General features: G+C 40.7%; 4 protein-coding genes across 14 annotated transcripts; all 4 read right to left on the bottom strand.

Moving 5' to 3' along the window:
- Positions 1-4,039: 4,039 nt before the first annotated feature.
- LOC116926685 (PAX-interacting protein 1) lies at positions 4,040-9,963 on the bottom strand. Of its 2 annotated transcripts, XM_045176619.1 has the most exons (12): positions 9,771-9,963; positions 9,502-9,686; positions 9,257-9,434; positions 8,455-9,186; positions 7,879-8,286; positions 7,406-7,775; positions 6,957-7,346; positions 6,136-6,825; positions 5,139-6,038; positions 4,956-5,078; positions 4,364-4,897; positions 4,040-4,301 (listed from the first exon to the last, which is right to left on the bottom strand). In XM_045176619.1, exons 1-12 carry the CDS (start codon positions 9,843-9,845, stop codon positions 4,222-4,224), a joined length of 4,665 nt encoding a protein of 1,554 aa, XP_045032554.1. In that variant the 5' UTR covers positions 9,846-9,963; the 3' UTR covers positions 4,040-4,221. The 2 variants fall into 2 exon arrangements, with proteins under 2 accessions (XP_045032554.1, XP_045032552.1); XM_045176617.1 differs by having other exon boundaries at positions 7,879-9,186.
- Positions 9,964-10,393: 430 nt separating this feature from the next.
- On the bottom strand, positions 10,394-16,799 carry LOC116926686 (myotubularin-related protein 3). Of its 8 annotated transcripts, XM_032933619.2 has the most exons (18): positions 16,220-16,797; positions 15,817-16,014; positions 15,582-15,735; positions 15,314-15,522; positions 15,025-15,256; positions 14,806-14,935; positions 14,324-14,676; positions 14,033-14,241; positions 13,776-13,971; positions 13,365-13,718; positions 13,138-13,277; positions 12,914-13,073; positions 12,760-12,834; positions 12,361-12,693; positions 12,175-12,285; positions 11,956-12,087; positions 11,731-11,834; positions 10,394-11,657 (listed from the first exon to the last, which is right to left on the bottom strand). In XM_032933619.2, the coding sequence occupies exons 2-18, from the start codon at positions 15,975-15,977 to the stop codon at positions 11,357-11,359; spliced, it is 3,354 nt and encodes a 1,117-aa protein (XP_032789510.1). In that variant the 5' UTR covers positions 15,978-16,014; positions 16,220-16,797; the 3' UTR covers positions 10,394-11,356. The 8 variants fall into 8 exon arrangements, with proteins under 8 accessions (XP_032789510.1, XP_032789509.1, XP_032789508.1 ...); XM_032933618.2 differs by having other exon boundaries at positions 12,361-12,834; positions 12,914-13,070; positions 16,220-16,798; XM_032933617.2 differs by having other exon boundaries at positions 12,361-12,834.
- Positions 16,800-17,043: 244 nt separating this feature from the next.
- LOC116926688 lies at positions 17,044-17,870 on the bottom strand. The gene is made up of 3 exons (XM_032933626.2): positions 17,724-17,870; positions 17,515-17,642; positions 17,044-17,460 (listed from the first exon to the last, which is right to left on the bottom strand). The coding sequence occupies exons 1-3, from the start codon at positions 17,868-17,870 to the stop codon at positions 17,274-17,276; spliced, it is 462 nt and encodes a 153-aa protein (XP_032789517.2). The 3' UTR covers positions 17,044-17,273.
- A 76-nt stretch (positions 17,871-17,946) lies between these two features.
- Positions 17,947-19,776, bottom strand: LOC116926689 (Hermansky-Pudlak syndrome 4 protein-like). Of its 3 annotated transcripts, none has more exons than XM_045176621.1 (4): positions 19,051-19,542; positions 18,746-18,986; positions 18,549-18,669; positions 17,947-18,082 (listed from the first exon to the last, which is right to left on the bottom strand). In XM_045176621.1, the coding sequence occupies exons 1-4, from the start codon at positions 19,071-19,073 to the stop codon at positions 18,075-18,077; spliced, it is 393 nt and encodes a 130-aa protein (XP_045032556.1). In that variant the 5' UTR covers positions 19,074-19,542; the 3' UTR covers positions 17,947-18,074. The 3 variants fall into 3 exon arrangements, with proteins under 3 accessions (XP_045032556.1, XP_032789519.1, XP_032789520.2); XM_032933629.2 differs by lacking the exon at positions 17,947-18,082 and having other exon boundaries at positions 18,558-18,669; positions 18,746-18,802; positions 18,886-18,986; positions 19,051-19,776; XM_032933628.2 differs by lacking the exon at positions 17,947-18,082 and having other exon boundaries at positions 18,360-18,669; positions 19,051-19,519.
- Positions 19,777-22,447: the final 2,671 nt, after the last annotated feature.

The following is a 22,447-nucleotide window of genomic DNA, read 5'->3' as shown; positions in this document are numbered from 1 at the left end:
AACGTGCACCGTCTCGCTTTCCGGTGAGGCAAAAAAACGTGGTAGGGGAACCGACTTGACTAAATGTGCTGAAAAACCATGCTTAGATCACTTGGCTATCTGGATTCAGCGGCTGTACATCGTGTGTTCTCTGAGGTGAAATATTATTTCCGAAAGCTGCCTTGGTACATTTTAATTATTTATTTTTCAGTTGGTGTTTGCCTGCAAATATATGTGTGATATCTCATTTAAAGCTTTTCTGTTTGCGTAACATTCTCTTTTTCTTTAGTTCTTGATGTGCAGACTGTCGGTTCTAACGATTATGGAGTTGAAAATGGGTAGTGTGGGTTGTTTTCCAGATGTGAATTGCAATCTAGGAATACCTTGTTCCTCACTTCGTATCTTCGTTGACTAGCAAATGTATGTTAGCCATTTTTTTCTTTTTTTGTGAATTCAAATGTGATGGAAAAATTATCCACTCTGAGTGTAATGATGTATCATTCAATTAACCCTTACCTACATTCTCTGAAGCCATCCATTAGTTATTGATATGTTCCATGATGTCTTTATAGTAAAGAATCTTCTTTTGTTGCAGGGAACTTGTACTTGGAACAAAGTAAGAGCTGACCAGATAACAATAGGTGTGTATTAAATGTTGACTATTAGATGGTTTTTGTGTGGTGATTTGTTATCCCTGGCTTACAAAACCTTGGTGATAATTTAACAATGGTAACTTTAAATTTCTGAGTTTGATTCCAGCTAGAACAGTGGAGTTTTCTGATCTTCGGTTAAAACTATTTTTCTTTTCCCCAGTTTCTGGAGTTCGTTATTCTTATACAGTCGAAAGTTGTCCTTGCATTCTTCAGTTACTATCGCGTGGAGAGATCACATTGTGGTAAGTGCACACCATGATTTCATATTACTTTTCTTTGTATGATGATAGCTCTGTATGATGTACCCGTTATACGCGACGGCTCTGCAACAAAACCATGACATCCCTTGCCCTCACTGATGTACCTTCTCTGATACCATTATGTGGTCTTGTTTTGTTTTTTCTAATTTTACTTATTCATTTGGTAGGTTTCTTTTCGTGAGGAGGCGATAGCCGTTCATCCATTTCAATCGGTTCGCTTGCGTTTGAAGCTTCGATCAGGTGATTTATGCCAACTGGAGTTTTGAGCTGTGATGTTTTAAGCATATGCCTGAACAACCGCAAGGTTGTGATGTTAATCAGGATACTGAGCTCTGTTCTATATCATGTCGTCGTTTGGTTTGCTTTATGGTCGCTACATTGCCCACTTTTCCTTCAGGGTCTGTCCAGGGGAAATTTGCTTTGTAGGACTTCTGACACCGTTTCGCGCAGGTAATTACATGTTTCGGTTCTGTTCGCCTGCACCCCAATCGCCACGCGTCCTTCCTATACGATGGGAAGAGATGTGCCTGAATTCCGAAAGGGGGAAATTAGATAGCAACGTACGAAGCAATCGAGGTCATCTTGTCTTGGTTGTGTGTTAAACGGAGGCGACATATTGACAGTCGAAGTTCCAGTTTTGCTTATTTTTTTTGTATTTGCTAACAGGATAGTATCGGCCACTGGTGTTCTGTTGGAACTGTCGGATTCCGTAATTAAGGTATTCATCTATTCTTACTGTGTTTAGTTTTACTAGATAGTTTTATAGAGTGCCAAATCTCGTGATGTTATTACGATATGTGGCTTTACTGGTTGAATGGTTGGACAATTTATCTGGTTTAACGTATTACGGTGTTATGTAGCTGTTGGATTCGTCGCCCACTTGATGGCCTGGTTGTGGCAGGAATTTGCTGTTTATGCAGTGCATTGGTAATTTTTTTTTCTTTGTTCATTTGTGCCTGTTACGAATGATTATTTCTGACTCCGCCCCAGTCTGAAGGACTATGTTGATTGGTATTCAAATATGACGTTAATTGTTTTTGTAGGTAGCTTGTCGATTGTACTTGGTAATTTGTTACTTGAATTTTTTTTTTTTCAGGGTTTGGCTTATTTTCGGCGAATTTGGCTGTGACACTTTTTCGTTTAGGTAATTAAATTTAAACCGTTTACCTATTGCCGCTCCGCTTTTTAACGCAACTATATGATATACGGGGGTATTACTATCGAGAAAATTGTGTAGACTAATAGTAGCTGGGTTTTTGTCTTGTTCAAAGGTTGTGCGTTCAACTTGGATGGGATGTTTTACTTGCTCTTGGTAGTAATACTGGTAGTATTGCTTTGCATCTTCTAATATCGTTTAATATGCTTCAATCGTGGCTAGGTAGCGTTTCCTGTGAAGTGAAAGGTTTGGTGTAATGATATTGGGGCTTTTTTTTTGTGTTGGGTAGTCTATTTGAGAATATATACCTTGCAATTGATATTAAAATAGTTTGATAGACCATCGTAAAATCTTTAAATGATAACATGCATATTGTAGTTATTATGGTTATTTAATTGGTATGGGGAGATGTTGTGCTTGGTGTTCGTGCGTTCTCGCTTGATGCGTGGTCGCCATGCATCTTGTCGGCAAGTGTCTGCCCTGGGTCTTTTACTTGGATTTGTATTGTAATGATGAGTTGCTTATTGGTCCGTGTTTATGATCAAGTGATTTTACTTTACAGTAAGCTCTGATGTGGATGTTTTAAATAATAGGAAATTTTTATGAGATGAGTACCAACTACAAATATTTTCTTTTTTTTTATAGATTGTATATTTCCTCGGTTCACTTTTGTCCGTACATCGTGCGGTTTTTTGGTGTGTTATTGTCTATAATCAAAGCCTCAAAATATACATGTAAAGGATGAAATTTATAAAAATTGGTCTTGTTTAACCATGTAAGATTTTTCTGCAATTGTCGATTTCATTTTAAAGACAATTTTAATTTGACTTTAAAATTTGTCGCGAGGTTGTCAGTGAATTGAACGACTATTTAGAGGAATTATATAATGGGTTTTGTTTTTGTATTCGTGTGATATATCGTACATGACTGATATTTGAAAATTAATCCTATAAGTTCAAATTGTTTTGAACGAAACTAAATCGGTTGTGTTTCCAGGTGCAAAACGGTTTACCAGTGTCGATCTTACAGGCTTGACTGTCGCAGATTTTATATTTGTGCTTATGGAATGTATATTGAATGAATATGTGTCTACGTTGAATGGTTTTGCATTCCATTTTAGACCCATCTGCCCTAAGAGGCACTTAAAAATTGGTCCATTAAAAAAATATATTTTTGCCGTTGTCTACTGCTGATGGTGTAACCACATGGGAAAACTTTTGAAAGTGAATTCATGTGATGACTTGTTTGCTTTCCCTAAATATACATGCACAATTCTTGAAAATTATAAGGGAATTTGTTTTTCCGTCGAACAAATTAAACATTGTTAATGTGCAGCTAGATGTAAAAGCTCTCTTTTAAATCCACGTTTTTCGCACAATCGTTAATCTAATTCTTTTAGAACGTTCGGATTTCGCCCCTAAACAACACACTCTAAATTCGTCTGTTAAAAATTGCACTGAACCGCTTGCACTGACTAAAAAGGTCGGGCAAGAAAGTGCAGTTTTTGAGTGACCTCGGACGGTGCCGGAATGCCACTGGAACGTACAAAATCGATGCACCGAAAAAGTGAATTGCACTAAGATTACCACTCGAACAGCTTTTTCTCGGGGCAACTGCACCAGTGCAGAAAAGTGCAGCCATCCAAAATCGACAATGGTCTTTCTGCCATGGGGTGGAGCAGTCGCCACTGCCCAAGATTCGCCTTAGGGCGCTTAAGGCAATGATCCAGCATGGACTTTCCCTTGTCGATGTAGTGGTTTAGACCTTTGGATGTGCATTTACGTAACGGTCTCATCATTGTGTCAGCTCGGACAAGTCCCCCTTGATCGTGATCCTTTTGATCACGATGTAGCGAGCGTGATCGATACCTAGCATGCTAAATGTCAGAGGTTCAATTCCTAGAAATATGCAGGACACGAAATCACACAACGTCCATGGGATCTGCAACTGTTTCAGTGTGCTGGGTGAAGGAAGCATTTATACAAAGTACATCGTTATACAAAGTATTATATTGCAATTTTGCTAACTTGAACAGGTCACCACTGCACCACCATAAAACAAATGGTGGTATTTTTGTATGTACTTTTTTTTCCAATGTCAGTATACACCGAACCAAAGACATATATTGCAGGGGTCCAGGGACATAAGCTATCTATGTCGAATTGAATTTCTTTCAAGGCTCAATCCGATACGGTGCACCAATTATTGCCTGTTTAAGTACCGCGCTTAGGATAAATTCACTGCTATAGATTCCTGCAAATAGTAATAGAAAAACATGAATTAATGGGAAATAAAATATGACATAATGGACCTACCAATTTTACTCTTCATGACATCGTTGAGAAGGTGAAAGTCGGTTGTACAGGAAATGACGATGTATGAGTTTTCATCCTTATTCATAAGCTCTGAAATCACTTTCATGGACTTGGGCTGGGCTACCACTTTACCACCGCTGTTTTCAATGACATCGCGCAAAACCGAACGACTTGGCACAACGCTGGGTGTAATGTAAAACATTTTGCCTTTGAAGAGCTGATCTCGCTGAGGTAGCGAGAGTAGCTTCGGTAGATCAATGTCCATTTTGCGTTCCAGCTCTGTATCTTTGAGCAAGTACGGTTGTTCATCCAACAGCTTACCTTGCTGGGCACTCTCCTGAATCCAACGAGGCGACAATATAAATTTAACAGTTGGAAGACAGCATAGTAGCTTAGGAGTTCGCATGAATGTGGGCATGACTAAATGGGTCGCTTCTCGGTTATTATGGGCCACGCCCGCCCCAAGCTTCAAGGCTGCTTTTGATAGTTCCGATGAGTCAAATCCAGAGAATCTTATTATGACTCTATTTTTTCCTGAAAGATAAAAAAGAATAACACTCTGTTTATTTTCTGTAAGGTAAGAAAAAAGTACCCTTATCTTCAAATCCTCCTTTGATTACATCTTCTAAAATTGCATCGACATTACTGCTACTTCGCTCATGTTTGTCTTTGTCTTCTTCTTCGATCTTCAATTTCTTTCTCGACGGACTATCACCTAAGGGCCCATAAATTTCCATGAATTACTTTCTTATGATGAACAAAATCTTAATCGAACCGTCATTGCTAGCAACCGAATGCGTGGTGGAATGTCGTTTAAGACGGAGCTGTGCTGGCAACTTGTTAAACTTGTCAAGCGACTCGGGAGTTATTTTCACAGGAATACGCCAGGCTGCTAGAAAATTGCCTGCCATATGTAATTCAAACTTCAAGGGATCCTGTTGGTAAGCAGGTAAATTAAACTGCTGGTATTTCGGATGATGAATTTGGTGGATGGCATTAAGGAATCCAAAATAGACTTGGGCTAACCAAGTTGTTGTCACCACTGGTTTACGCCATTCACGAGCCTTTTGAAATTTGGGGCCTTCCGCTTTACGACAAATCAGGACGTCGTGTTGGCTGCAAAAGTGGCCAGTATACTTCAGACCCAACGCTTCGCACATGAATCGAACGCGTAGCCGATCATCACCTTCGAATCCTGACAAGCTTGCAAGCATATTGCGACAAGGGCGCTCTGCGTCTCCGAAAGGTGTTGGAAAGTGCAATACTTGTGAAGGTGGAAACATGTGTTGCTTGAGAATCACATCATTGAGCCAAAAAGCTGTCACCAACCGCTTTCCATCACGAAGGGCTTGTTGAGCCACGGCTGAACGACTTGTCTCACAAAGCAGATGGGTAATGCGAGGGCTGTACATGGTTTCGATTTCGGCTCCTCTAGATGACATCAGTTTCGTCCACTGTAACAGTTCAGCAGATGGGACACTTCGCTGGTAATCGACAATCAGTACAATGCATCCAAGTAAACAGAGATGTTCGGGCAATTTGACGCCGGGCTCGTGACTGTGAAGTTGCTGTTGTTGTTGCTGCTGAACAGGAAACTCTCGGCGAATAACTGGTTGTCCAGGAATCACAGCACCTGTTCCCGGTCCAGGCATTCGAACACCCGTAAATGGAACAGCTACACAAAATTTTTTAAAAATTAAGAAAAAGATATATATGTAAATATAACATGTCTGTAACTTTCGTAATTGACTAACAGTGGACGTAAGTCTCACCTCCCATGCTGGACTTGGGCTGTAGCTGTTGTTGGGGCTGATTAGTTGCTTGAACCATAGAAACACCAGCAGCCAATTGGGTATTCGTAGTTCCATTAACGCCATTGGTAATGTTTTGAAGGCTTCTTCGCTGTTGCAAAAGATGCTGTTGCTGCTGTTGGTTCATAACCGCTTGAGAAAGCGCGGGATTTTGCTGGGATGCTACAGCTTGCTGTAGTATAATGGGCTGTTGAGCAGCAATTGCTTGATGTGGAACCTGCTGTGGATTTACAGAAAGCTGAGGTGTTCCGGGTTGCTGAGGTGTGCCAGGTGCTGTTTGAAGCCTAGTGCTAAGAAGGTTAGCTAAGGCTGTTTTAGTTTTTGGATTGACGGAATTGCTTGGTTGCTCTTGGTTTTGTTGTTGATTTTGCTGTTGTTGAACCTGTTGCTGTTGCTGAAGTTGTTGCTGTTGAAGTTGCTGTTGCTGCAGTTGTTGTTGCTGAAGTTGTTGTTGCTGAAGTTGTTGTTGCAGTTGTTGCTGCTGCAATTGGTTAAGCTGTATTGCATTTGGCTGTTGAATAGGAACAGAGCTTAAAGGGTTCTGCTGTTGAACTTGATTTAATGGTGGCTGCAACTGGTGTATCTGGGGAGATACTGACTGTTGGTCAAGTGGCTGTTGATTCACGCCAATAACCTGTGTTGGTTTACCTCCTAAAATTCAAATAAGATTTATGCTCATTACAATTTTGCATTTCAATCACTCACTTTACAGCCCAAGTTACATTTCAAAGTTTGGATAATAACCTATTATGACCAACAATGGTTTTTTAACCATTACCCACCTTGTCCCTGATTTGATTGGTTAACTATGCCTTGAGTCGGGCCATAAGGTCGGACGTTTTGCTGTGGAGATACAAGTTGGTTTTGCTGTTGTTCCGTTTGCCAATTGCCTTGCTGCTGCTGGGGTAACATTATTCGCTGTCCCTGATTGGAAGTTATTTGTCCGGCTGGTTGGCCTTGCATTTGTATCGTTTGATTTGGTTGTTGACTTTGCAATTGCGAAGCTTGATTTGGCTGTTGACCTTGCATATGCGGAATCGGGTTTGGCAGCTGTGCTTGCGAATGATTCATATTCTGCTGCTGCTCTTGCTGCTGCAAAATTCTTTGGAGGACTGCATACCTCATTTGAGGAGTCAACTGTTGCAACTGCTGCCGAGCTTGGGGATTCATATCTAATATCAAAGAATGAATAATGCTATAAACCAAGGTATATAATTTATTTGTTTTTTACTTTGAATGTGCATTTGAAGCATTTGCTGCTGATAGGCCGTCAGTGGCCGAACTTGCTGAGGGTGAGGTTGTTGTTGTTGCTGTACCATAGGGGAGGCAGCTGCATTCGGTGGCGGGCGGCCTGCAACTACTACCTGGCCAGCTAAGGTAGGCCTCACATTTGGTCTAACGCCCGAGCTGTGAACTAGATGTTGTTGTTGCTGATTGCCGGTTATAACTCCCATTTGTTGGTTGTTAACCATTCCTTGCGTTTGGCTCCCACCTCCAGCAGTTACAGTGCCTACACCTGTAGCTATCATTTGTGTGCTATAATCCGGTTGTTGAGGAGCGGCCAGTTGCTGCCGTTGGATTCCTTGCGTCCGGACAATGGTCTGATTAATAATGAATAAAAAATTTTGTAAAAATTATTCTCATAAATAATTGCCATTATTTCTACTTCAACCATAGATGAATCTCTCAAATGTTTACAATTACCTGTTGTTGCTGTGACACTTGGACTCCTTGAATATTGACGGCAACTGGCATTCGGGGATTTCCTCTTTGATGCTGCTGAGCAAAGGTATTATTGTGGACTTGACTCGGAGAAAAATCGGCTGTCTGTTGTTGCTGCTGCTGTCTCAAGTGAGGATTGGCGTTATTTGTGACAACGTTTGAATTATCTTCCGTGACCTGCTGGAAATTATGCTGTTGGGGAATCAGCTGATCGGAAACAGGTTGTTGACCCGTTTGTTGTGCCTGCTGTCCATTTTGAGAATAAATGTTCGAAAACTGCGGCTGTTGCTGATTGATAAGAGGTGATGCCACAGGTGATTGCTGGGGATGATTTGGAAGTTTCCCATCAACTTGGGGCTGAGCTATTACCATTTTAACCAATTGTGGTGACTGAGGTATGGGAAGACGTTGATGTGGTTGCTGATAAGAGCTTGGATTTGTCGCTTGGCCACGCTGTTGTGAAGTATGTTCTGCTGGCCGAAGCTGCTCCGGGTTAAGTGACTGCATAGGCTGCTGTAGTGGTTGAGCATTCGGGTTGACGAGCCTTACTTGCCTTACCATACCAGGTAGCTGTTGTTGTGCGGTTTGATGATGTCCAGGTTGTGAATGGCTACCTACGCCAGGCTGAGCCACTTGGTTTGCTTGTCCTCGTATTTGATGCACAGCCGATGCCATTCGTGCTCCTTGGATTGTCTGCTGCTGAGACCTTGGATCCACTCCTGATGTAGGATTCGAAGCAGATCGCTGGAGGACTGCTTGCTGTTGCTGGCTAGCTCCTCTCCATGTCGTTCCACTTCCCGAACGCACCATCCGGACGCCCGAATGGGCACCCATTCCTTGCTGTTGCTGTCTCGGGGCCGTGTTCCTCATCATTGAATGTTGCTGAAGTTGCTGCTCTAAATGGGGTGGAAGATTGGAAGCAACTCGCATGTTCTTTGTTGATGGGGGTGCAGTCATGGTCGTTGTAGTATGGCTAATCACTTCGGGTTGTATCAGCTGCTGCGCTAATGTTGGTGTGTCAGAGAGACTCTTTGACTCTACGGTTTTTACTTCAATTGGCTTCGTTTCTTCTACACGGGGCTTCACTTCTTCTTTCTTTTCCAAGGACAATTTCGTGAGCCTCATAGTTTCAACTGGTGGGCGGAGTGGAGACTTTTCTTTTGGATCTACTAATAGGGATGGATGGTAGCCTTCTTTACCAACTAAGGACTTCTCCAAGATGCATTGTATGACCCAGTCAGGTGTAACAATTGTTATTGATTCATGTTTTATGGCTTCATTGAACTTTGTCTTAACAAAATAATGAAAAAAATCATTAAAAGATGCAAAGTTAGATTTTTTCTCAGTATTCTATACTTACACCAAATGCTTTTGTAGAAATTAGATGTGTACAAGTTGAATCCAATGAAGGTTTTAATTTCCCACCATGAATTTCTAATAAGACCCATAGCTTTTTTACATCAACAGTTGATACTTGAGACACTGAGGCAATCACTCCTTTGAAAATGCCAGGGATTTTTGGATCAAAAGGGAGAACCCTGGAATCACATTATCAATGTATAAATCAGGTGTTTCAATACTGGAGCATTATACTATATTTTTTACGGTAAAAGTTTTGATGTATGGATTGATAATGGAACCCAATTTGATAGAACCACTGGTTTCTCAAAAATGTCTCTAACTTCTTCAATCGCACTGTTGTCAGCATTTTCTCCAACTATACAATGGGTAATCATATCACTTGCATATTTGAATGACTTTGAACCTCCATTGTTTAGCAACGATTGAACCTGTTAAATCAATCGTAATAAAATCTGGGGTTCGGATGTCAAAGAGTTTAAACTTAACGGTAAACTCATTCAAAATACTCCTACCGTTTCACTTAAGGTGCCTGTTGAAAAATATTTTACTTCTTCCAGAAATTTCGGGTTAACGTTGGATAACTCCATTTTCAAAAATTTCTTATTTTTTTCACGTGGTACACATTAGAATTTTTCAAAAATTATAAACTGTCCCACCCTACACAAACCCAGCAAGTCTTGACAACATTATAACAATAAAAACATGTAGCGTCTGCCTATGCTATGGTGCCACATCGTTCATAATGTGGTCGCATTCTTTTCTTATTTATTTATTTTTATTTTAAAAATCACGAATTCACGATAATTACGAATTACGTAATTAATTACAAATATTATTATTATTGATTCCTAACTTGTACGAGCAAGTAAACGAATTAACAGATCAGAAATTTCAGTTGTTAGTTCTTGCATAGATAAAGAAAATAAAAAAAAAAGCGTAAAAAGCGTATAGATTTAACTTTTATTTTGTACCAAATTTAGACAACCGGATAAATAAAAGATGTCTTTAATTCAAAAGAAAGTTCGCTTCTTAAGGTAGGTGAATGAACACAATACGCCTATTATGATAACACAGTTTGATCCATTTCACCGACCATACTAATGTGAAACGGACAATTTCCGCTGCATCTCGTTGATTAGCTGTGGTACTTCATGGCAGAAGAACCCATAAACGTTTATTCAGATTATATGATAACATGTCTTACACCATTTAGAAAACAGCAAAATCACCATTCCTGGACTTATAAATTTGCTACATTCTGAATGAATTAGAAAACTCTTAGCCATTATGCTTTCTTTGAAAGAGAGTAGAGCATTTCTTATGAATTTTAGTCAGTAAGGTAGTTAATAGTATATAAAGAAAGAATGTGGGAAATATAATGCTATCTAATGAAGACCGATCCTTATTTTCATAATTCACATTTAGATGTCGTCTGAAGGTGAACCCTAACAGTTTCATATTTAAACAATATAGTCACCTCCCTTCTTTCTACGATCCCTTCCCCCCCCCCCCATACGAATCGGCTCACCACATATCACAACAGCAGGACGTCGTAACACGTTAACTGTTCCAGGTTACCTTACGCCGGTAATGTGCTTCATTCAACGCTCTCTTTTACACAACTCAGTCACGACCTGGTCATTTACCGAATACAATTTATAAAAATCGACGAATTCAAGACTAGGAATTGATTCAACACCGAATGCAAACACATAATTTGCTACTTTAAAAAAAGTTTAGTAACAATTGTGACGTCAAACGAAAGAATGAACGTACTAGTTACTCATGGAAAGTTCCGAATGGATCGCGAATTTTTAGTCTACAACTGGTCTCGAGAAGAATATATAGCATAGCCACTTATGCTGTCGGTTTGACACGTACATATCCTTCTGTCTCGCCTAAACTGGTCCTTTACGGCTCTCTAGCCAACTTAACTGTCCCAATGGGAAACTATGAACTGGCCAGATTTTGAGCAAAATTCTGCGCACGTGACAAACCAAGTCGAGCCAATTTAATTCAACAATTTTGCTTCTTTATGACTATTTTTAGTTGGAGTTATGTTGCGACCTTCCTAAAAGGAAGTTTGATTTGAAACCTTTTAGGTAGATCCAGCTGTTACAGCTTTGAACTTGGTGGGCCGTTTAAGTTGACAACAATGGCAGGCACAGGAACCGGTGGCTAAGCTGGTAAGGCTGAAGGCTCTTCCCATTAAATGTGATTTCGGTGCTGAAAAATCTTGTTGTTCTTGGGGCGGTCTCGAACAGATTTCTCCGTCTTCATTTTCCCCGCTAAGTGAATCGTAGCACACGTTACACACTCGGACGGGCTGGAATAAATTCTGATGCGGAAGAGGTAGGTCACGATCTGCACATTCCGAACAGAAGACTTTACCGCAATTCCTAAATAGATATGGGTACGAGATAGTCTGGTATCAATGGGAAACCTCATGGAATGTTAAGTTAAAGGGCAAACCTGCAATGATGTCTCCTTCTAGCCATCCAGAATGGGGTACTACATTTCATACATGAGGGAGCAAGATGGTCTGGCACCCACAGGATCGGTGGACCAACTGGAGCCTGGAAACATATCGGTAACCTTCGGTTGGAAGTGACTTGATTTTCGATTGCTGCTGTCGCCCTTTCCCATAACGGGAAAGATGTTACAGCTTTAAAACCGATGGGCTAAAAAACTGAATACCTTATCTCCTATTTCTTTTTCGTCAACATTTTCCCACGATGATGGCGAACTTTTCAACCCGCCGAACGAACCATCAGAACTTTCATTTCTACCAGGCGATCCTTCGTGACAAGACATATCAGTCAAACCTTCCTAAATTGTTCACATACGAACTTCCTTTATTAAAAAATCAACAATGACTTTATACGCCACCAATTGGCTATACGGTTAAAGATTTACCGAATTGGACTTTGAACTAGTCTTTCTACTTGATTGGCAAGTATGACAGACCTGACGACAAAGCGCTACTCGGGTCTGATGTAAATCACGGCGAAGGGCTTCTAGCTCTGCCTATTAAAATGGGGAAAAAAAGCTTGGTAAAAATATAGAACCGATGGCAAACAATAATATAACAAAATTACTTACATCTTTTGCAGCTAGGATCTGTCCTAAGCGAACTTGTTGACGGTCAACAGATGGAAGTAGGCCATCCAAATCAAAGCTAAGGCACGTAGCAGTTAACTCACGAGGCCGTGTAGTCGTTTCCGGCGTTGATTTTTGTTCTCCATCATTACGTTTAGTTGCCTGATCAGCTTTACTTTGCATCTTACCGCGATTGAGGAGATCCAAATTTTGCTGGCATGTTGGACAATCACTATGATAACGATTTTGACCATCAATGTCCGATTCTTCTCCATCGCCTTCACTGGCTAGAACATGCGGCAAGGAAAACGGTTCTCCTATGGGAGATATTTGTTCCTTCGAATGAAAACGGTTCATTAAATTGCGTGTATCCTGATGTTTCCTATTGGACGATTCTTTTACAGGCTCGGGTTCCAGCAGCGGAAAACATTCCCCAGCTTCCATATCCCCATCTGCTTGATCTAGCGATGCAATTGGCTAAAAAACGGGAGAGAGAGAAGACAAATTTCATAATTTTAGTTTTGTACTCTGTTAAAGGTATTTTCCAGCTAAATACTTTATGCCCATCGTCAACAAGGGTGTCAGTGGAATCCTCCATTGTGTTCCGTACTGGGCCTTTGATGTTTAGATTTTTCCATGCTAAATTATCGACCATGCTATCTGTCAAGGCTGTTTGCTGCGGGGTGGCATACCCACTGCTACAGGGACTGCTACTGCTAAACAATGCATTTAAAATAAGGCGTGGTTCAAAAAGGGTAAAAAAAATTGCAAACACTTTACCTGGTATTCAGATTAACAGTAGGGGAATTTCCACGAAAATCGTCAACCTGACAACCATTTGGTATATTACTACCTAAGTCGGCGGTGTAAACAGCTGACCAGAAGTAAAGATCACGAACTTGATAGGATGGCCACAATGGCTAAGTAAACGGGAACAAAATCAAGTTAATTGCTCGAGCTTTTGCCAAGAATAGTTTTCCAAGTACAAAACAATCAAGATAATTTACCTCTTCTGTGAACTCGTACAAGTGGTTAGCATATTCGTTGCTCTTTTGAAGCAAAAAGCTCCAAAGGCTATGACTACGTTCTGCGATCCGATGGGATGTGCGCTCCTGGACGGTGTTGAGTAGAAAAGTTCCGAAAAGATTCGAGTAAACATGCTGAACCGTTTTGACCAAGTAAGCGTGGTTAAACTGAAAGGCTGTAGGAAATTGGCTCATCAGCTGGTGGACACAGTCGAGAAACTGCAAAAAGACGGGGCAACGCTCATTGGTATCTTCGCAGCCTCCCAGAAGCCCACATCGGTCAGCAAACTTGTGACCGAACTCTATCCACTCTCGCTGAACAAGAATTTGGAAACCCTACAATTCAAAATAAGTTTATTTTAATTCGAAAAAAAAAAAAAAAAACGTTCAAACCTTAATGGTCCGATAGAAAGGGTCGATCATGATCTGAGCCAATGAAACAATCTGGGGTGTCCGATCCCAGCCATCACTGCAATGAACGAGCACAGGTCGACCATGTTCCTCCAAATTCACGGCTGTGTACCACGAGGCCCGCAGCAAATTTGCCATATGATGAAGCCATCGAGTTGAATCTAATTGTGTGAACCAACTGGAATCAAACTATTTGGTTAGGAACAATTTCATTTAGCCAAGAACCATTATTTTAGTACTTAGATTGATCTGCGGTAGCCGAATTGCCATTGGCTGATTGACAAAGTGCACGAAGAAGTAGGAAGCTCTTGCGCACCGCATGAATGTTGGCAAGATTCATAAATTCTATGTCGCACTGTGGGTAATATTGAGGGAACTCGCAGCCTCCACCCCGTGCCCGGTTGGCGACGGCAGTTGCATAACTGCGTGCATCCACTATAAGCATTTTCTGAAAGTTGAACAGCATCAAATTGAAGTGAAATATGAACAATTTTAGAACCCACGCTGAGGTAACGGTTGCCATGACACACCTTTTTGTTGACTTGAGTGAAACACGAAGAATCTTCGCTCAGATCCTTCAGAGAGCCACACTCGACGTTGGTCGAACTACCATTTGAGATTGAAAGTGACCCTTCGCTGTTCCATTCTTCATTTGCCGGATTGACTTCTTTGTTCGGTGTTGGATGACGTGATCTTAGAGGATTGTTGGCGCTGTCATAAAAACATGAATTGAGTATGGAGAGAAGTAGGGTTTCATCCTCCTGCGATCGCCAACCAAGCCATCCGACTTCTGGCTGAGAGCAGCGGCCGAGAACGGCCCCATTTCGCTTGTGCCGCCAGACTACGGCCGGTAGACGGCGGGCGCTTCGGAACGCTGCCACAGCTTAAAAGAACATTAGAGGAAAATTAGCACAAAACTAAAATGTTTTGTTGGGGTAAAGAAAATTCGAAAATTCTTGCTTTTTTCCTGCTAACTAGTTCTCACTCTATGCAAAGAATGTTAACAAATCACCTTCTAGCATATCATCTGAAATGGAAGTTGGTACAAGCAAATGCGTTGGATAAGATGGACTCAGCTTGAAGTCGATGTTGGCCGAGCTGATTCGCCAGGTTACGGTTTCGTCATAGCCTTGGCGTTGCACCTAACAAACAGAATACACGTGCGATTGTTGTTATCCTACTGACGGTAACTACTGGAGACCCTGATAAATTCATTCTCGTTCATCATTACCTCAAATCGGAATAATTTTTCTCCTGTCAACGGGTGATCGTAATTAGACAGCTTACGCCACCATGGGAAAGTTTGGTTTATCAGCGGCTTCGCTGAATGGTTTTCCTCGTCATCACGAGTCCACGCGTAGAACGCTAGCGAAAAGACTTCTTCAGGCTTGCGGGGGAGATTCAAGCTTTGTGCCAGTCGTTTTAACCAATCTTGGCAACATTCGCCGTTGACAAAAATCAATCTTCAATATCAAAATAAGTTTTAAAGTTCTGTAATTTAAGTATTAGCCTCCACGTACCTAAACGATCGAGCGTCTTTGCAGTACAAGTTAATGTAGAAAATGTCTTTACATTCAAAGGATTCAATTAAGCCCAGGGGGACATTTATATCCTTCACGTTGCTCTGAGGACACAAGGCAGGAGGAATGGCAAAAGCTTCTGTGGAAACGGTTTTAGACAGATACAGCCGGTAACTGGAAATGTACAAGGTCCCTTCCACAGCACGACCCTAGATGCATAATGTTTATTCAGTAAATGATGTTATTTCAATGGCAAACACAATCATACTTCATAAACTATATCTTCCCCTGGTAACAGAGGGAATGGTGGAGTACTATGGGCAGAACCTCCTTCAACCCAAGCCAATTTTTTGGGGAACAGTTCTGAGGGTTTGATGTACTGGATATCTGTGTCTCCGCTGCTGCCACTACCCACACTTAACCTTTAATTCAAAGTTTTAGTTTTGATGAAAAGGCTTTCCAACCAAAGTGTAGAGACAAGGTGTGCCACAATAATTCACTACCTGAAACTTGATACACTTGAAGAGGAACCATTGCTGTTAAAAGTTTTTCCGTTCACTGGTGGCTGTTTAATAGGAACAGCTGCACTGTGGAATCTTGCAATGCCACAATCGGCAACAGCACCATATTTAGAATTACTTTCATCACCGTTTACCAGTGCCATGGCATGTATTGAGTTGCTTGTGAAACTGCAATTCTCTCTGCAGAACAAGCTTAAATTAACATAATTGAATTTTAAAGGCCATAATCATGTAAATTTAGCTCAGAATTTTTACCAGAGAAAACTTATAGAAATAGTAATATGGGCTCATTTATTATTTATTATTGTCCTTTGATGGGAATGGTAAATTAGGCCACTATTTGGTTGCTAGAGAGTGATGAATTTTTCTGGGCTGTGTAACTCACCCTAAATTATGAAAATGACGCAATGTTCAGAAGTTCAATGCTTTCATGTTTCCTTGCAGAACCGGCATTTAATTCCTCGATCAACTTCAGCTGCGTTTGGGAGTCGCTCAGTGTTTTGACTGCTTTCAACCACCGAATATCTGAGTCGTTGAAGGATCACGTTCACTCGGCAGAAAATGAATGGTAGTTTTGATTGATAAAGATTCAAACACAGCTATTGGGAATCACTGGCAATGCCTCAATGCAACTGCGAAATTAACTTGGAGCGCTGCGATAGAGTTGCGAATTTTCTCGACGTAGACAACACACAACGTAAATCTCGTCGAAAAATTTTTGTCAACATGGCGACCGAATGTTGCTGTTGTAGCCCTGTAGCCTTATAACCAATCAGGAGAAGCCGTCCATTCTTTTCTGAGAAAATTCTTAATGAAAAGTGTAAAAACTGTTGCAGCATTTGGTTTCCTAGGAAAAAAGCATAGAAACGAAAAATTAATAGAATTCCGATTGTACGAAATGTAGAGACGGCTTCATGAAATGTTACAAAAACTATTTTCCGGCAGCGTTCGGTCTAACTCTTTAAGTTTTGAGCTGTCCGAATTCCAAACCACTGAACTTAATAAAAAGTTATAAAAGATTTAAAAAAAAAGATGACCTGTCCCATCCACATAAACTTTTCAAACATTTATTAATTTGAATAATTACATTTCAATCCAGTTTCTTAGAAAACATGAAAAGTCACTGCAAAGAAAATGTGTTTTCTCAAATTTTACACGGAACGGCAACATCGGGAGCAGTAGCAAAAGTGTTGGAAAATAAAACAAATATTTTATATCTTGAAAGATAAATAGTAGATTTTATTTCTCATACATAATGAGATAAAATGTAAATTTTCAAAAATATTATTGATGTTGAAATTCAAAATAGCAACATGTAGTCGAAATAACAAGCATAAAAAGAAAAGAAGAATGACGCGTACACAATAACGCATAAGACCAGTAGATTTTCTTCCAGACTGGCGTTTCTTGGATTGATGAAATAAGAAAAATGAAGTAAACTACAGAAACTGTATATCGTTTTCTTTGTTCTCTTCGTCTGGACTCATTTGGAAGGCATTGAAACGTTTAAGTAGAACGCGGGACATGACCGGGGTCATGTCATCTTCCTGACATATTCGCTCATATTTAGGTGTTCCGCCAGGGCTGGTGGTGACGGGAAGACGCCGAAGAGCATGACGTATTTTCCTAGGACAATTCATCGAATCATACTCCATAAAAAAAGTTTTTGTACTAAATTACCCCTTAGGTGATTTTGACTTTACTGGACTAGTTTCTTTCAATAAAGATGTTTTCTTCAATTTCACCGAGCGGAGAGCTTCAAGTGATATTCGAGGTAAATTATTTGACGGCGTCAGTATTCTCGACAACTAAAAATAAAAAAAGAAGTTTCAGTAGTAGGGTCAAAGGCAGTAATTTATTTAGACCAGCAAAGATGTTATTATGCTTACTTTGTCGGTCCTTTGGGCACATGGAGTCCTTTTCAGTTTGACATTAATTATGTCTTCAAGGCTTATGGCAGGTCTCATCAATTGTAGTTGGGTTTTCTTCGTCAGGGTTGCTGGTTTTTTTGCACTAAGTTGGTTTTGAACACTCATTGTTCCCAATGGAGGAAGGGGAGGTGGAGGAAGGGGAGGTGGAGGGGTGGAGGTGGGGGAGGAGGAACAGAAGGAAAAAGACTTGGAGCAGTAGGAGGGACTGACGTTTGAATGTGCGGGCCTGATACAAGTTCAACATTGGTCGCAATATGTTGTTGACTACCAACTTTTGCGAGCCTCTCTGAATGTTTAGCAACTTCTAGCTCAAGGACCTGTATTTTTTTCGCGTATTCTTTAAGTGTTTCTTCTAGATTTTCGATTCTTGTTTCTAAATCTACGGTAGCAGTTCCCCCCAGGGATCCGCGGTTGATTAACTCTGTAACTTTATTGGTTAACTTCACGAACATATTTGCAATTACGTCTTTCACAAAGGTACAAATACCTATTATAAGGACCCATTTTTTTAACAACCCAGTTTGTGACACTGAATCTGTTTGTATAGTAAGTAAGCTTTTGTTGAGTTTTTGTCTGCTTGATGGATCTGAGAAGTTTTGGAATTTTTTAACATTTTTTTTAAACTTTTTGTTCCACTTCTTACTAGACAAATACGGTGGCTTTTTCATTTTAGGATTAGTTACAAAGTTGGCTGACTAGCTAATTCAGCCCACTTTTTACTTATTGTTGCCAGTTGTGAATCACAAAAATGCTGAATTTGCACTCTGAATCCTTCATAAGTACCTGCTTTGGATGCCTCAAAAAATTCAGATAATTCTCCAAATTTCCCACCTAACAACCGGTGAATGAAGTCCCTTTGATTATGGATAATGTGAGTAGAAACTGATTGAGGAGATCCGACAACCTGCAATTATAGGAAAACATATAAAATTATCTTTTTTACCCTGAACTGTATGAAAAGAGAAAGGGTCAGGACGTACCAGTATAAACCTCCCACTCCAACTTAATGCAAACTTTCCCCTTTCTAGGGTTATAAGCTTAGGTACAGAAAGAAGTTGCTTAACACACAATGCTGTCCCTACGATCTGTCCCACAACACTGATTCTTCTCTCAATATTACCTGGCTCGCTATTGGGGTGAAAATAGAGAATGGATTCCAATGGGTCGTCCGATTCGGATATTGATTTTTCCACGTCGTAAATGAAAAACAATAACAGAGGTCTAGATAAAAAACGAACAAAAGCGTTAATTGAAATACTAACAAATTATCTCAAATCAATCTTACATGTCAGAAATGGGAGAAGACATGAATTTTACACTAGAAATCTAAGAGATTTAACGGTTAATTTAAACAGCTGAGGCAGTCCGCCATATATTGTTGGTCAAAACATGAGTTTGAAAATGACAGCGTTGCCTTGCGTCGGCCACAACCACAAGTCCACAATTCGACAATTGGTTCTATCAGAATCAGAGTCATAGAGGCATGTTCGTTCATTGCGACGACTTTGGCCATAAGGCTTGGTCGTAAATTTTCGAGGGTTTTTTAAGCATTTTTTTTCAGTTTTTAGCAGAGGGCAGCATAGTAGTTAAGGAAAAACGCTAAAAGAAAGGCTTGGGTAGCTAGAATTTAGCTTATGAATGTAACTTTAGCTTGGAATGGGAAATGTATGAATCAAAACCGTTGCAAAATTTAAAGAATATCTTACGTTTAAACTCCTTTTTAAATACATTGGTACAAGCTAGCCTAGGGTTGACATGTAGTTTAGTTAAAATCCACTAGGTGCCATCACCACGTTAAGGAGAATTTTGATGACCAAGCCTTATGGCTAAAGTCGATGCAGTGAACGAACCATCCCCTCTATAACTCTGGTTCTATTTCTATTAGGGCTCGGCCCCGTGTCCAATTGGTAGGTATTTGGACGAATGGGTAGGTCCAGAGTCAGGGGGTTCTATGACTCTGGGTAGGTCTTCTCGGAAAAAAAATTGGATCCGGTGGGTAACGGTTCTTGAGAGTTTGTGCCCACTACCTACCCGATTTTCATGAGGGTAACACAATTTCGAAAACCGTTTCCATTACCCGGTTAGCTCTGATTTCCTACCCGATTACCCGGGTATTTACCTGAAATCAAGTCACGCGCTTTGAATTTGCCACAAACACTTTTTTTGCTTATTTCCCTTTTAATTTAATTTGGCGCCTTGCAAGCTGCCATTTTCCAAGATTGCGGTGGGTATACCCGGTTTAACCATCAAATCCGCCCAGCCTACCCATTTTGGCAAATAGGCTACCCGGATCTCCCATGGGCGACTATTTTTGGCGACGATCCACGGGAAACCCGGGTTTTCGAGAACCGGGGCCGAGCCCTAATTTCTATGCTATCGCTAATTCACTATGACTCTGACTAGAGTCTACTAGACAGACTGAGTACAAAATGACAACGACCGTTTTCGAATCGCGCCACGAGGTGGGGTGGGTGGGGTGAGGTGGCTTGAGTTGCATTGAACAACCAATGAGGACCTTCGAATTTCGGCACGTGATCATTCCCAAGTTATTCGTTGACACAAATAAAACGTGTCGCCTTTCGCAGCAAACGTTCGGGTGTCTGTACTTAGATCTAACTTACGCAGGCTGGTCGTGCACGACTAAACCATACGTAGGCTATTCAATAGCTGTGGCGTCACTTTTTACCCTATGAAGAACGGTACTTATCGTCTATACGATAAGACGTCAATAACCGGCAGCTTGTGTGGTATCCTAGCAACAGCTAGTACACGCAGCACGCTTCTGCAGAATGCAAAATGGATTCGAATGCTATAAACGATCTTACTACGCAATTAAGATCCAATAAAAGAGGGAAATGAAACCAAAAACTAATTAAAAGGGGATTTATTAATTATAAGATTAAAAATTACGGGAAAGATGTACATTCTTCGAAGTTATCTACCAATAAATCTCGACTTATGCGCCTTCTATTTCTTGTACGTATTTTTAAGAATATTTGATATTTGATACTAGTTATTAATTTCTTTTCAAATTTTTCAAGGCTCATCAGTTAGAAAGAGATTTTAACGCCGAGCTACTCATTTTTGGATACTTCCCTAATGAAGATGTTGGCATCTGTGGTTGTTGGTCTTTTGGTGAAACAACAAGAAAGTTGACTTGGGAATGATTTCGTTTGGATTTGTGCGTAAGTTTGCAGAGATGAACTGCTAATTAGCAAGTGTGCTATAATACATGGGATATTAGCGGAGAGAAGATTTTTTTCATATTCAGCGGTTTTTTTGTCTCGTGTCTTTTTTTCGGGCTTCCGTGAGAGGTGAAGTCATCAACAGCGACTCCCTAGTTTTTTTATTTGCTTTTTCCATGTCCTTTTGTAAGATCCTTAGAGGGTATCCGCGATAGCGAAACCGATCTAAAAGAATTTTTGCTTCATGCAAAAAATCATTTTGGAAAGTACAATTTCTTTTGAGGCGGAGCAGTTGAGCATAGGGAATCGATTTGTTCGTCGCCAAGGTATGATGGGACTTCCAGTGGATAAATTTGGTTCCTTCCAATGGTTTTTTGTATAATTTAGTAGAGATGATCCCATTTGGCTCCAATGATAAGGTGAGATCCAGGGCTTCAATGGTTTTACCTCCAAGGACATACGTGAGGCGAATGTCATCATCCGTTACCGGAGCAAAAATGGCGGTGATGAGGTCTGGAGGGCCGATCCACACGCCGATGAGGTCTTCAATATATCTCCCCAGATAAAGAAGATTGGGTGGTGATAAAGGTGGCAGTATGCAGATCGTGCGCTGGTACATGGTGCAGTTGGCAAAAAAGACCGACATGCTACAACCCATGGCCGTGCCTTTGAGTTGATGATACCATGAAGCATTCCGGAAGTGGAAAAAATTGTTTTCGAGAATTCTTTGTAAAATTTTTACAAAGAGAAAAGGTTTTGGAGGTGGTAAAAGGTGGTTTTTTCACACCAATCACTCAAGAAATTAAAATTTTCCTCATAAAAAATTTTACTGGCCCTTAAACCTTCTTCCCAGTGTATCGACGGGTAGAGACTTTCGACATCAGCCGAAAACAAAAACGCCTGACTAGGCAGATTTGATAATTTGCTGATTTCGTTGAACAATCCTGCCGTATCCATAAGGGAAAAGGGAATTTTGGGTAACAGAGGGGCTGTCAAAATTGCTAGATATATATCGAGCCATTTGAAAATTGACCCGATTGAAGCCATGATGGGGCGACCCGCGAAGGTATCGGTGTCGGGTCTCTTCGGTTTGTGCACTTTAGGTAAAAAATAGATGCATGGTATCTTTTTTTTCTCGAAGAAGGTGCCCTGCTTCACTCGAGTTGATGCAGCCGTCATGGGAGAGATGTTGAATTAGCTTAGTTTTAATTTTTTCAAGTGAAAACATTTTTTCTTCCGCTTGTTCACGGGTAAGTAGCTGATAGGTAGAGTCATCATGGAGTTGACGAAGGGCTTCAGTGCCGTAGTCATGGCGACTCTGTTTTAACGCAAGTGGCCGCCAGGTCCTTCATGCTATCATAAAGAATATCGGCAGGCCATCGCAGATGGTATTTTATAACCAATTCGGTCAACTTGGCTGTAAGTCCAACCATGGATCCAGTCCTGGCAAGGAAAACACGGGCATGGTATTGTGCTTTTAAATATCGTATTTCGCGG

The sequence above is a fragment of the Daphnia magna genome, linkage group LG7 (assembly GCF_020631705.1).
Source record: "Daphnia magna isolate NIES linkage group LG7, ASM2063170v1.1, whole genome shotgun sequence".
NCBI classification, from domain to species: Eukaryota; Metazoa; Arthropoda; class Branchiopoda; order Diplostraca; family Daphniidae; genus Daphnia; species Daphnia magna.
This window is presented reverse-complemented; position numbering and strand designations above follow the sequence as displayed.

What these genes read in the sequence shown, in the direction of transcription:
- LOC116926686 (XM_032933617.2), bottom strand. Translation starts at nt 15,977, where the DNA reads ATGGCACTGGTAAACGGTGATGAAAGTAATTCTAAATATGGTGCTGTT. An exon ending in AAAAATTATTCCGATTTGAG is followed by an intron (nt 14,936 to 15,024) that starts GTAATGATGAAC and finishes TCTGTTTGTTAG; the next exon opens with GTGCAACGCCAAGGCTATGA. An exon ending in AGATCCTAGCTGCAAAAGAT is followed by an intron (nt 12,286 to 12,360) that starts GTAAGTAATTTT and finishes CCATTTTAATAG; the next exon opens with GCAGAGCTAGAAGCCCTTCG.
- LOC116926688 (XM_032933626.2), bottom strand. Translation starts at nt 17,870, where the DNA reads ATGAGTGTTCAAAACCAACTTAGTGCAAAAAAACCAGCAACCCTGACG. An exon ending in GTGCCCAAAGGACCGACAAA is followed by an intron (nt 17,643 to 17,723) that starts GTAAGCATAATA and finishes TTTTATTTTTAG; the next exon opens with TTGTCGAGAATACTGACGCC. An exon ending in AAGTCAAAATCACCTAAGGG is followed by an intron (nt 17,461 to 17,514) that starts GTAATTTAGTAC and finishes GAATTGTCCTAG; the next exon opens with GAAAATACGTCATGCTCTTC.
- LOC116926689 (XM_032933628.2), bottom strand. Translation starts at nt 19,073, where the DNA reads ATGTCTTCTCCCATTTCTGACAT. An exon ending in TCTTCTCCCATTTCTGACAT is followed by an intron (nt 18,987 to 19,050) that starts GTAAGATTGATT and finishes TTTTTTATCTAG; the next exon opens with ACCTCTGTTATTGTTTTTCA. An exon ending in GGAGTGGGAGGTTTATACTG is followed by an intron (nt 18,670 to 18,745) that starts GTACGTCCTGAC and finishes CTATAATTGCAG; the next exon opens with GTTGTCGGATCTCCTCAATC.
- LOC116926685 (XM_045176617.1), bottom strand. Translation starts at nt 9,845, where the DNA reads ATGGAGTTATCCAACGTTAACCCGAAATTTCTGGAAGAAGTAAAATAT. An exon ending in CAGGCACCTTAAGTGAAACG is followed by an intron (nt 9,687 to 9,770) that starts GTAGGAGTATTT and finishes TTGATTTAACAG; the next exon opens with GTTCAATCGTTGCTAAACAA. An exon ending in GCTTCAAATGCACATTCAAA is followed by an intron (nt 7,347 to 7,405) that starts GTAAAAAACAAA and finishes CTTTGATATTAG; the next exon opens with ATATGAATCCCCAAGCTCGG.